At 57.4% G+C, this 12823-nt stretch overlaps 2 protein-coding genes across 6 annotated transcripts in view; one reads left to right on the forward strand and one right to left on the reverse strand.

Annotated features, from left to right (window-relative positions):
- Positions 1-1584: 1584 nt before the first annotated feature.
- Positions 1585-8496, reverse strand: LOC131080946 (low density lipoprotein receptor adapter protein 1-like). Of its 3 annotated transcripts, none has more exons than XM_058019727.1 (9): positions 8412-8496; positions 6679-6821; positions 6072-6184; positions 5135-5249; positions 4750-4822; positions 4278-4390; positions 3335-3384; positions 2340-2377; positions 1936-2177 (listed from the first exon to the last, which is right to left on the reverse strand). In XM_058019727.1, the coding sequence occupies exons 1-9, from the start codon at positions 8494-8496 to the stop codon at positions 2020-2022; spliced, it is 888 nt and encodes a 295-aa protein (XP_057875710.1). In that variant the 3' UTR covers positions 1936-2019. The 3 variants fall into 3 exon arrangements, with proteins under 3 accessions (XP_057875708.1, XP_057875710.1, XP_057875709.1); XM_058019726.1 differs by having other exon boundaries at positions 2340-2380; XM_058019725.1 differs by lacking the exon at positions 2340-2377 and having other exon boundaries at positions 1585-2177.
- A 444-nt stretch (positions 8497-8940) lies between these two features.
- IFT172 (intraflagellar transport 172) overlaps positions 8941-12823 on the forward strand; it is a 39437-nt gene continuing 35554 nt past the window's right edge. For all 3 annotated transcript variants that reach the window (XR_009114243.1, XM_058020073.1, XM_058020074.1), the window contains exons 1-4: positions 8941-9025; positions 9450-9593; positions 9708-9820; positions 10302-10341. Coding sequence is in view for 2 of the 3 variants with exons in the window: in XM_058020073.1 (XP_057876056.1) it covers positions 8987-9025; positions 9450-9593; positions 9708-9820; positions 10302-10341 (336 nt within the window). In the remaining variant the exon portion in view is untranslated. The remainder of the gene's footprint in view (positions 9026-9449; positions 9594-9707; positions 9821-10301; positions 10342-12823) is intronic.

A 12823-nucleotide genomic window follows, 5' to 3' on the forward strand; every position in this document is an offset into this window, starting at 1 on the left:
ACCTCGCACCCCCCCTGGCCCTTGAGGGAGAGCTGCTGCTGCTGCTGCTGCAGGCTGGGCCCTGTGGTGCTGCTGGAGCAGCCGCAGGCTGTCCCACTGAGGGGACATCGTGGCTGCTTCTCTGCAGAGAGCAGACACATCCCAGCAGCAGGGCCGAGAAGGGGGACAGGGTCTGAGCCCGACAGGCTGCTCCCTGCTCAGGTGAGGAGAGGGGTACCTGAGGAGCAACAGCACCATGGTAGTGGGATGCAGCTGCTGCTGGACTGTGACCTGGGCTGCAGGGAGCATGGCCACAGCTCCGGAGACATGAACACCTTGTTTTGCCTGCTAGCTTTTAGTAAGGAGGTACATTAGAAAAACTAGGGCTGTCAGGGAAATACAAGAGTTTTAAGAATGTTCTAGTGCCCTGGAAAATGTTTAGAAGTTCTATCTTGGAAAGTCATAGCAGACATGCCTGCTATCATGAGATTTTTTAGCCAGGCCAGAGGCACACACAAAGAATCACAAAGGGTCAGACTGTGTAGCAGAGGTGAGGAACTAGGGCAGGCACAAAAAACCATCAAAATGCAGAGGTTTTGACCAAATTAAAAAAGGAACACAATTCTGACATTAAATGTAAAATCAGGGTTTGTTGTTGAGGAAAAAGCTCTTTGCCTCTAAAAAACCCAAAAAACCAACAAACCAAAAAAAACCAACCCAACAAAAAAACCCCAAACCAAACCCCAACTCACCACTTCTTCTCAGACTATGGCTGTGCAGGAGGGCAGGGAAGTGCAGAAAGGAGTGCTGGAAGCTGAGGGCCTGACAATGACCTGCTCACCCTGACAAGTTACATGTTGCTCTGTACTACCAGGTGAGGGAGAAAGGCATGACACCACATTCAATATGCAAAACCTCAAGTGAAACAAACCATGCACAGCTCCTGAGTGGACCATGGCACCCCAGGCCTCCCCAGTGCCTATGGCACTTGCTGGGAGCCTGGCCCTGCCACCCCAGCTGCAGCCAGCCAGCAGTGCCCAGCTGGGCTGAGCTCTCAGTGCCACCAGCTGGGAGGGGCAGCTGTGCAGAGATGTGTCAGGAACCCAGCAGTGATGGGCTTGGCCAGAACACAGCTGCAAGCTGGCACTTGCCAAAGAAACCAGACATGCTGCAGCCTCCCCTGCGCCATCTGGGAAGGAAACCAAGCCCGTGGCTTGCCTCTGTAGGGCACAGCTGGGGTGCAGCAGGGCAGAGACACTTCAGAGCAGCTGGCACACAAGGGCTTGTGCCTGCCCTGACCTCAGTGTGGTCAGCATCAACTCCTGTCAGTACAGGTGACATTCACAGGTGCTCAAGACACCAGGGCAGCACAGCCTGAACCTGCTCTTCCCAAGTCACAAGGCACCCTGGGCCCTGGCAGCCCTCAGTACAAGGAGGAACTGCTCCCTCAGGGCTTGCAGCCAAGGAAGATGTGGGAGTTCAGGCTCCATGAGCTTGGGGCACAGCAACCCTCACCACAGAGTGCAGGAGACACAGTGCCCTGCATGCTTATGCATGGTGCCTATCCAGCACCCAAATCCAAATGACAACAGTAAAAAACTCAGTTTATTTCTCTCTAAAGGCAGAGCAGCTTTCCTTTAAAAACCAGGTCATTTCACTTGTGAGAGAGTGTGGGGCTGAACTGCAGGGAAAAGGCCTTCATCACACACTGCTCCAGGCCAAGAGCTTTTGCTCCCTGAGGGTGTACACTGCCTGCATCAGGCAGGCTCAGAGCATGCAGGGCAGCCTGCACGGCCTGGCAGTGGGCAGAGCAAGGAGCATGGCTGCCCCGCCCCAGCTGGGAGCAGCTGCAGCTCCAGGCGGTTCATGCAGGCGGCACAGGACGAGGAGCAGGTGCTGCAGGCTGTGCACTCCATGGCAGCAGTGCCAGCAGCCCCCGTGCCAGCAGGGCGGTGCCAGGGCGGCGGCAGGCACTGGCTGGCCCAGGTGCAGGCACAGGGTGAATCCTGAGTGGCTGGTCTGTTGTTGCAGAGGTTTGGCTTAGCCCAGGGGAGCACTCGGGCCAGCAGTCCTGGTGCCGGTGCTGGGGGAGCCTCCAGCCCCTCCCAGCCCCGTCCAGCTGTGCGGGGGTGGCCCCAGGTGGCAGCACAGCAGCTGTGCCCGAGGAGAGCTCGATGGGGGCACAAGAGGTATTAATCCTGAAAAGGGAGAGAAAGGAAGACACGCACCATAAGGTGTACAGCTGGGAGCCCAGCACAGCCTGCAAAGGGAAGCAGATGTTCCCAGGCGAGCATCAGCCCCACCTTGCCTTACAGAGGACATGCTGGGGGATGAGCCAGTGCAGCACTGAAGAAACTTACCTGCTGGGCTGTGGAGTCCCCTCCCCAGCTCCTCCATGCTGCTTTGGAAGAGAACACAGCATCCATCATACCCCAAGCATGGCCTCCTGAGAGACACAGCATGCTCACAGCCCTGGCACGGCAGGAATGGCACAGCAGCAGCAGGCACTGGGGGTGCAGAAGGCCCTAAGCCCCTTTGCTACCAAACTCTCCTCCCAGGTCAGCCTGTCCCGAGATTGCAAAGCCATATCTCCTTCCCATCAGGAGCTCCATGTCCAAAGGGCTGTGTTTCATTGGGCTACACATACAGCTCCCGCCTGTGCACACACTGGCTCCCGGCTGACACTGGCTCAAGCCAAGCTCAGACATGCCAGACCCAGCTGGGTGCCCACTGCATGTACATGGAGAACAGCCATGATGGAATGAGCCTCACCCACAGGCCTGCAGACCCACAGGCCTCACCCACAGGCCCACCACCCACAGGTCTGCAGACCTGCAGGTTAATCCTCTGCTGCTGGACTGTTCCATCAGCTCCTCCCCAGCACAGCACACACACCATCAAGCTCAGTCCACAGCCCCAGTCCACGCAGAAGTCAGCATGACCCAGCCTCCATCCAGGTCCAACCCCCAGGGAAATCAGTGAGAGAAGAGGGACAAATGAGTCCCCTGTGAGAGGCATGTCTGGACAGGCTGGCCTCATCAAAGACTGGCAGAAACAGAGTAAGAAACATCTCTGGGTGCATTCTGGGGGCCAGCATCTGTACCCCAAATCTCTGCTGCAAAAGCTGGACTGCATGGTCTGTTCCTCCACCACTCAACCCTCTGTTCACTCGAGCTCTCAGCGGATAGAGGCAGAGAAATACCAGGAAGCTTCCCCCTTGGTTCCATGCAGCTCTCCTCCATGATCCCACCATGCCCACGGCCCGAGCAGCTCCCCTTGCACGGGGCACAGAGAAGGAGACAAGACAGGCTTCATCAGAGAGATCCCTGAATACAAGCAGCAGCTCACCACCTACCCAGACAAGGTTTCACTGACATTATCATCTTCCTCCTCCTCTTCCTCCTCCTGGCAAGCAAACAAACAAAAACCCACCATGACATGCCATTGCACAGGGAGGTCTCTGCCAGGAGTGAGGCTGGGCCCCTGCACAAGACAGTCACTACCAGGCACAGTACAAAGGTTTCCCACAAGCAGTGAGGGACAGACTGGAGTGCTGGGTTGCTAGAACCCTCTGGGCTCAGGCACACAAGGACAGACAGGCTACAGCTCATCCTACATCCCCTCCAGGTGCAAAGCCCCAAACACAAGTGTGAGCATGGACCATGCTGACAGAGCTGCTGATACAGTGCACCTCTGCCCAGGGACAGTGGTGGGTGGTGGGTGGGCACACCCTGCAGCTGGAGGGGCAGGCAGAGACCACCAGGCTGTGCACAGCTACAACCCCAAGCACTGCCAGGCTGGACTCACACTGGAAGCATGAGGCCAAGGACCAAGCATCCAGAAGTTCCCATACAGGGATGTAGTGAGACCAGTATGACAATGCTCCAAGTGCTGTGGCCATGCAGGAGGTGCAGTGTAGATGGGCTGGGCTGAGCCTTAGCCCAGGCTGGCAGGATGATGATCCAAGGGTCCTCTCCTTCAGAGGCAGCTCTTATCCTAGCCATGACACCAAGTGTGCAGCCCAGGTGCCAGGTCCCTGTGTGACAGGGCCAGCAGAGCAGGGCTGAGGCTGCAGCAGTGCTGGGCCTGACAGCAGAGCTCCTGGAGCACAGACACCAACCAAGGAACTGCCCCTGTGTGAGCACAGTGCACCTCCTCACATCAGACTGCCACGTGCGACAGGGACTGTGCAGGTATCAGCAGGGCTCTGGGAGGAGCAGGGAGCTGCAGAGGGGCACTCTGTCCCTGCCCTAATTGCAGACAGCCCTCAGCACGGGCCTGACTTGCACATACTGTACCCCAAAGTGGTGTGTGAAGGGAGCTCTCCCTGGGGGGGCCGGCTCACGGGCTCTGCTGGCCTCACTGCTCTCCAAGACACATGAAGGGTGAAGGGGCTGATCCTGCCTAGAGCCTGGCACGGGGCAAAAGCAGCAGAGTTAGTGCCTGCAACCTGCAGAAAGCCCAGCTGGGAATGTACAGGCAGGACTGTGGGTGAGGAACAAGGAATCCCTGCTGTGCTTGCAGGAGGGTGCAAACAAAGGTGAGGGGGCACTGCTCAGGCCAGGTACCAGCAGCCCTGAGCTGGGCTACAGCTCAGGCCATGCACAGCAGCTCAGCATAGAGAGCAGCTACACCTCCCAGCCCAGCTGAAGATGGGGGAATGGCAGAGAACACCACCATAGGGACAACATTCTCCCTGCCTGGTGTGTTTCACCAGAGACACTGATTCCAGAGCTATGCAGTGAGATACATCTGAGAAATTCCTCCTACCTGCATGTGCTGCTTCCCAGAGATCCAATGCCATCTGAAAGGCCTGGGCCACAGTCAGAGTCACAGCCTGGGCCTGTGTACATGAAAGAGAGGGAATGCCTGCTTCCACCTGGGCCATCAATGCAGGGTAACATTCAGATGGAAGGCCAGAGCTCAGTTCTGTGTCTGTCTGCCCCTGGGGGCCAGCACCCCCAAGAGCAGACCCTCAGGAGCTGGGACAGGAAAGCCCTTTTGCTCACTGCCTGCCTGTGCAGCACGTGAGCACACCTGATCCCTGGCTCCAAACCCAGCTGAGGCTCTCCCCTTCTCTCGCTGAAGCGGAAGAAAGCAGGACCTTGCTCCCACCCACACCTCATGGAGCCAAGAGCAGAAGGTGAGTGCTTACAATCTTCTTCTTGGGTGAGAGGAAGGCATGGCACTCCAGTGCCCCGCTCTCCTGGCTCTGGGCGACATAAGCAAAGACTTTGTTCTGCAGCTTGTCTGTTGTGCAGTAGGAGATCCTGTGGGCAGAAAGGAGCTGTCAGATGCTGGCATGGCACTTCTGCTGCCCTCCCAGGACATCAGCAAGCACTGCTGACAACCTGAGGCTTTCACCTGCCCAAGCTGACGAGGCAGGCCAAGCCCCCAGCAAGGGCCAGAGGCTGCCTGGTGCCTGCAGTAGGTAGGACATCACTGCATCCACAGGCACTCCCTCCTGTGCCATCCCCGAGTGCCCTGCAGCTTTCTGATGGCCAGCTCCACCCAGTGTGTGAATTCAAGCACTGGGACAAGAGGAGCACAGAAGGGTGGGCGATTGCCTCCCAGGACACAGCTGGGGGCCAGGCAGAGATGTCCTGTCTCTGCTCCCCATTTGGCCACCAGACTGCACACTTGCTGCCCCTTACACCCAGCACCCACAGACACCCAACCCAGCCAAAGGACAAGTGGCAGCAGGAGAAATCAACATCAGTTCTCACAGCAAATGCCTTTAGCCTGTCTAATAAGCTGCAGCCAGAAGGGTGGAACCATGGCAGTGGAGGCAGACATGCAGTCCTGTCCTAACTGTGGGGCTTTCCAATCGCAAGCCTCACAATCCTGCTGAATGCCAGAATAGAGAGGCAGGGCACAGGAAGATGATGAACTCAAGAGCACCCAGGACCCTGCCTACACTCAGCCTCAGGCAGTGCTGGGAGCACAGCAGAGAGGGCACAGGCCTCAAGGAGCCAAGACCTAAGCTTGAAGGTACTGCTGACACAAGGCCCAGCCCTCCCTGGCTTCTCAAATTCCCATCAGTCTTCAGCTGGCTGCTGGGGAACACCCAGCCCATACCGTGACATGCCCACCTGTAGATGGAGATGTTCTCCACCATCTCCTTAGTGTCTGCATCCTGCAGTGAGATGCCCCTTGGAGACACTGTCAGAATCACCTTCTGAAACTTGCGAGCTCCAACCCGTGCCTGGCAGTGGAAAAACACCAGCAATCTCTGCAAACCTGGCAAGGGTCTTCACCTCAGCCCCTTGCTGGAAGGAGCCCCACAGACTCTGCACAGGACCACTCACTTGGATATTTGCTGCAAGGGCTCCTGCTGTAGGATGGGACAGCAGAGCCTGGCAATCAGGCATGCCCTGCACAGAACACTCTTCAAACCTGTTCACCTACTGCCACACACAGAGGGAGGGACAGACCCCACTCCTCCCAGTCCTTCACCCTTCTGTCCTTGCTGTGGCAGGCACAGCTCTGCTCCCAGCCAGGTCCAGGTGTGGGAGCAGGTGGCTGTCCTGCAGGAGGACAGCTTCCCTACAGCACACAGGCAGACACCAGCAGCCTCCTGCATGCCACCCTCCTCTTGGGAAGGGCACAGCCCCTCACTGGAGCTCAGGGCTAGGTCACAGACACTTCCCTGTGCAGGGGCTGGGCTCTGACCCCACACACCAGGGCCCAGGGTCTCACCGTGGCCACGATCCTGCGGATGGCAGCAGCAGCCATGTCTTCTCCTTTTGGTTTTTCTACCAGCGTCATGCCCAGATACTTGAGGGTGAAGCACATCCCCTCAAGCAGTGGCTCCTGCATATCGGCCCAGCTCTCAGGAAGCTCTGCAAAGACAAAAGCCCTTAGATAGAAGCCATGTGCCAGCAGCCCCACAGCTAGTCCTGCCAGAGTCACCCCACCCATGGATCCAGCAGCAGTGTTGCTTTCTGCCCTCAGCAGGAGACTCTCCTGGCTCTGTGACACTCTTATAAGAGGAACAGAAGGAGTGGGCGGTTCACCCTTGAAGCTTTAGTCCTCTAGCCCTGGAAGTCCAGGCTCTGTCAGCACTGACAGACAGCTCCTGCATATCTGCACAGGGCTGCTCTATGCAAAAACCTTGCGTTCCTGGGTCTCACCTGTTTCATTACAAACAAAATGTTCTCTGTAGTGCATTCATTTCAGCCACCTGAGTTGCTGGCACACCTGAAGAGCAGCAGCATTCACTGCCACGCTCAGATCAAAATCCTCAGGTTGGCCCACTGTAAGCAAAGCCAAACCCCTTGGCATCTCATCTGCAGCAGCAGGGTGCCAGGGCAGGGGCAGCTCAGTCAGCACTTGTGGTCCCAGCTGGGGTGACTGGGGAGCAACTACATCACAGATGCTTTGTTAAGAAAGAGATGGGAATTGCCAAAGTATGTACTGTTCACACTAAGCTAATACTTTTCAGGGTTATTTTCACCTCTTCCCTGGGATTTGCTCCCTGAGAATTACTGGCACACTTGCAGAAGGGTCCAACTCGTAATTGGAATAATCTGAACCCACAGGGAAATCAGGAGACCTTATTTGCACAGCATACTCTTCCGCAAGTGACAACTATCAGGGAGGCTGCCTGGTGCCATGCAGGCACCAGTGACCTCCACCCTGGGCACTAGGACCCTGTGTCACTCCAGACTCTGAGGACAGTCCATGTATACCAGGCCTGCCAGGGCAAGTGCTGGTGCTCCAGCAAAGCCTTGGGCAGCTGCTGAGAACAGCCAAACACAGCCCTGCTGTGCCACAGGGTACCTGCAGGGTCACAGGGTTATGGAATCATGGAACAGTTTGGGTGGGAAAGGACATTAAAGTCTATCCAGTATCACTCCCGCAGGCAGGACACCTTCCACTAGACCAGCTTGCTCCAAGTCCCGTCCAACCCAGCCTTGAACGCTTCCAGGCAAGTGTCATGGGTCGGTCTCGGACCCTGCCAGGCCGCAGAGAGCAGGGGCTGGCCTGGCACGCTGGCACAGAGCCAGGCGTGGCAGCCCGAGGCGCCCGAGGAGCTCCCCGGGGCAGTGCAGCGTGTTCCAGCGCCTGGCACGGCCGCCCAGGCCCGCCAGCCCCCGGCGCGGGCGGCCTCGATTCACAAGTGGGGCAGGAGGCGCCAGCGCGGGGAGCGGGGCAGGGAGAGCTCGGCCAGGAGCGGCAGCGCTCGGTGCCCCGGCCGGCAGCGCTCCGGCCCCTGCGGCCGCACCCCCGCTCCCCTAACCCGACTGACCCGACTAACCCGACTGCACCGACTGCCGCTACGGCCGCTCCGGCCCCCAGCCCTCCCGGCCCCTCCGACTGCCCGGCAGCAGGCAGGGGCCCCATTCCGAGCCCGACTGCGCCGAGCTGCGGGCTCCCCGCCCGGAGCGATGCCCGGCTCCGGCCCCGCGCCCGCACCCGTCCGCACTCACTGCGCCGCCGGCGGAGACCCAGACCGTGCCGGGCGAGGCGCGGGCTCCGCAGCACGGCGCGCCCCGCCGCCCGCAGCGCCTCCATGGCGGAGCCGGGATCGAGCCGAGCCGAGCCGATCCCTCCCGGTGTGCGGGGGCCGGTCCCGCGGGCTCGAGCCGAGCCGAGCCGATCCCTGCCGGTGCGCGGGGGGCCGGTCCCGCGGGATCGAGCCGAGCCGAGCCGATCCCTGCCGGTGCGCGGGGGGCCGGTCCCGCGAGTTCGAGCCGAGCCGAGCCGATCCCTGCCGGTGCGCGGGGGGCCGGTCCCGCGGGATCGAGCCGAGCCGAGCCGATCCCTGCCGGTGCGCGGGGGGCCGGTCCCGCGAGTTCGAGCCGAGCCGAGCCGAGCCGAGCCCTGCCGGTGCGCGGGGGGCCGGTCTCGCGGGCTCGACGCGCTCGCGTCAGCGCGGCGGAGGCGGCGGCGTTGCCACGGCAGCGGGGGCGGGGCGAGGCGGGCTCCGCGGCGGCGGCGGCGGCGGAGCGGGCCCGTGGGACCCTGTGGGACCGGCCCGGGCCCGGGCCCGGCGGAGGGCGCGATGCAGCTGCGGCACGTGCGGACCCTGCTGGCCCCTCAGGTCGGACAGGGCCGGGCTGGGGGGGATCGGGCCGCGGGGGAGCGGGCCGGGCCAGGCCGGGTCGGGCAGAGCGGCCCTGACGCTCTGGGGCGCGTAGCGGCGACCCTGAGGCTGTAGTGTGACTGCTGAGCCGAGTGTGCCCGCTAAGCCCTGTGTGCCCGCTGGGGCTCGGTGTGTGCCCGCTAAGCCGTGTGTGCCCGCTGAGCTGTGTGTGCCCGCTGAGTCGTGCGTGCCCGCTGGGCTCGCTGTGTGCCCGCTGGTGCTCGGTGTGTGCCCGCTAAGCCGTGTGTGCCTGCTGGGGCTCGCTGAGCCGTGTGTGCCCACCGAGCCGTGTGTGCCCGCTGGGGCTCGTTGTGTGCCCGCTGAGCCATCCTGTGTGTGCCCGCTGAGCCGTGTGTGCCCGCTGAGCCGTGTTTGCCCACAGGATGGGACGGCGCGGGTGACCTGCATGGCCTGGTCCGCCAGCAGTGCCCGCTTCGCCGTGTGCACTGCGGAGCGCGTGGTGCTGCTCTACGATGAGCAGGGCGAGCGGCGCGACAAGTTCTCCACCAAGCCGGCGGACGCCAAGGTGAGCGGGGCCGGGCCGGCCTGGGCATGGGCCGGGCATGGGCCGGGCATGGGCCGGGCAGCGCTGGGGCAGGCAGGGGCAGCCTCCCCACAGTCACACCGAGCCTCTCTGCAGTACGGCAGGAAGAGCTACGTGGTCAAAGGCATGGCCTTCTCCCCGGACTCCACTAAACTGGCCATCGGGCAGACGGACAACGTTGTCTATGTGTACAGGATCGGCGAGGAGTGGTGAGTGTGCAGTGGGGTCCAGCATGCTCCGTTCTTAGCCTGATCCTCACCCTGGCACACGCTGCAGTGCCCATCACCCGGCCCCAGGGAGCCATACAGGTGTCCATGGGGAGCAGCAGGTGAGGTTTCCTCGGCAGGGCCCTTATGGAGCTCGGGCTGTGCATGCAGCTAGCTGGAGCCAGTGTTGCCATCATGTGTCGCAGCTGTGCAGCAATGGCACGCATCTGGCCCAGTGCAGCCTCATCTGCTGGCAGGAGTTGTGCTAACGGTACTCAGAAGGGCAGTTCATCAGGAGTTTGGAAGCTCCTGATGAACTCTAGGGGTCTTTTTTGGTTTTTTGCCTAAAGTTGTGATAGACTAGCAGCACACAAGATTTCAATGGACTGTGTTTGGCAATATCAAACCAGACTGGGTATAAACAGTAGGGTGATCAGAATGTTTAGGGTTGCTGATAGTAATTTTTGTTTCTGTTTTTCTGTAGGGGTGACAAGAAGGTGATATGCAACAAGTTCATCCAAACGGTGAGACCCAGACTTCTGTTTTACTTCATTTTCTCCAGCATGTGTAGGAAAAGACAATGAGAGGTCTCTCTGCTCATAGTCACAGGTGTACTTGGCCAAACTGTACTTGGCCTTTAAAGAATCTCTAAATTCTGAGGCACATATTGCTCATCAAGCTTCAGAGGTGTCCTAATGCCTGGGTACAATGGACTAAATTGTTGAACGATCAATGCAGTGAGTTACAAAACTTTAGGGACTACTTTAGGCATCAATGGACAGACTGTTTTAAGGGAGTTGAAAGGGAAAGATATGCAACACTCAGAGCCCAACTATTTTTCCCAGGTTTGCAGTTCTAAACTCCAAGATGCCTTATTAAGCAAAATGTAAAGTGTGCAGAATTCAAACTGTGCAATTTCCACATGCTCAATTGCCTCAGGTTTATGATTTCCGCCCGGTTTGCTCCTTGGCCACCTCTGTGTTGTGCTGCTCTGGCCTGGCCTGCCTGTGTCACAGAGCAGCCTGCCCAGTAGGTGTTTGCCAAGGCTTGCCCTGAGATCTGGCTGGAAAAGGCAAAGGTGTTATGAATTCCTTGCACAGAAAGCCATCAGAGTGAGAAAATACAGTGCACTGACTGCTTCTGCCTTCAGAGGCAAAAGTCCAGCAGCTGCCCCAGGCTTTCCAGGGAAGTGCCATCACCACATAGTCTCTGTGTCACCAAGAAAGTTCTCTGCAGGGTAGAAGGTAGGAGGAATCATCCTTCATGTCCAAATCTCAGAAGACATAGACAGAGCTGCTCCGGGTGGAGTTGCTGGAGTCTGTGCCAGGCTTTCTCAAGCTGTCTCTCAGGTGAAGGGTGGCCTCAGCCTCTGGTTGGAAAGCTTTCATCTCAGGGTTGGGTCATGGCCTGCCCCTGTGGCTGCTCTGACTGCTGCAGGGAGCCTGGGGAGTTCTGTGTCTGTGGCAGGAAAGCTGCTTGCTGCTCAGCCTCTGTTTTGTCTGCAGTTGAGCTGCTGCACTGAGTGGTCATGAGAATAGTGTCATGAGGAAAAGATAGCAACAGGGCCTTGGTGTCCATTTGTCCCTTTGCTGAGCAGGGTGGCCATCCCAGGTGTGGGCACATTTAGCCTCCCTGCAGAGCTCTTTCCTTGTGTGCTGCTTGCTGCCTGCCCCTCCAGCTGCCAGCCCAGGGGGGTCTGCTCACCTCTCACAAGCTCAGATGCTGTGCAGGGCACATGTACAGGATTTTGTATTCTTAATGTAGAAATTCTGTATTTTTTTTCTCTCATTTCTCATTTCCCCATGCCTTTTCTATCATTTGTAACACATTAAATCCTTTATTTTTTTCTGATGCTGTTTGTCTGGGGGTTTACTACTGTGTCTGGCTTTCTCCTGTAACTAAGTACTGTTATTTACAAATTTTTGAAATGTTCAGTGAATATGAGAGGTCATTTATTGAGTCTTTTCCCTCTCCTGCCTCTGGGCCCTCTCACACACACAGTGATCCCAGTGTGTGCTCACACTGGCAAGCCAAGCCTCCTGCAGAGGGCCAGGAGGACAAACAATGACCACATCACCACTGTGTGAGGCTTGTTCCCAAGCTTCTGTTGTGTTAGAGTGGAAAATAAGCCTGACAGATAATGGGGGAAACACAAATTCCTGGGAAACAGGGGTAATGAAAATGGGTCTTGGTCATTTAAATTGTGAACAGTTTGGTTACCTTGAGACATTTTGCTGTCTGATTGTAGCTGTGTTTGCTGATGTGAATGATCAGAGCAGGGATGGAAGATGAGATAAATAAATGAGGAATGAACAAATGCTGAAATGTATCTTAAGCAGTCCCACGTGCTTAAAATGGACAGAGAGCCAGTGAGGCTGGTGCTGTTGGCAAACACCATCCTTCTTACTGACTGAAGTTCTGCAGGGTTGATGTGAAGGGCTTTCCTAAACTTTCTTGGCCCTCTCTTACAGTTGGATTTTGTGGTCAGCTTTGTTCATTCTGACTCCACCTCAGGTTTTGAGAATACCTTTAGTTTGGATTTAATGAGCCTGTTTCTACCTGGCCCGCTTGGAGCATCTAATAACCATCTTACTCGTCAATGAAAAAATAAACACTATTTCTTATTCATCAAATAAAGATCCAATGGACAAGTGTTCTCATAGCTATTACAGAAGTTGTCACAGTGAAATAATTTTTATATTTTATACTTGTTGCAAAAAACCTTTTAAAACAGCCATGATTTTATACATTCACCAATAGCATGTGGCAAGCCAAGCACTGCTCACTAAGTAGTACTCACAAAAGAGCTCCAAACTGAACACATCCCTGTAACTTTCTTGCCCTCCCATAGTCCTCCTGTGCTCAGTTACTTTGCCCCAGCTCTCTTTTGTCTAGTTTGAGCTTCAGCATGAAGTAAGGTTTGTCCAGTATCTTCAGCTAGTGTAAGGCCTGTCCACATGCCCCATCTGTCCTGCCTGAACAGTGTCTGTTCATGAACTGTTTTAG

This window comes from Melospiza georgiana, chromosome 3 (genome assembly GCF_028018845.1).
Source record: "Melospiza georgiana isolate bMelGeo1 chromosome 3, bMelGeo1.pri, whole genome shotgun sequence".
Taxonomy (NCBI): domain Eukaryota; kingdom Metazoa; phylum Chordata; class Aves; order Passeriformes; family Passerellidae; genus Melospiza; species Melospiza georgiana.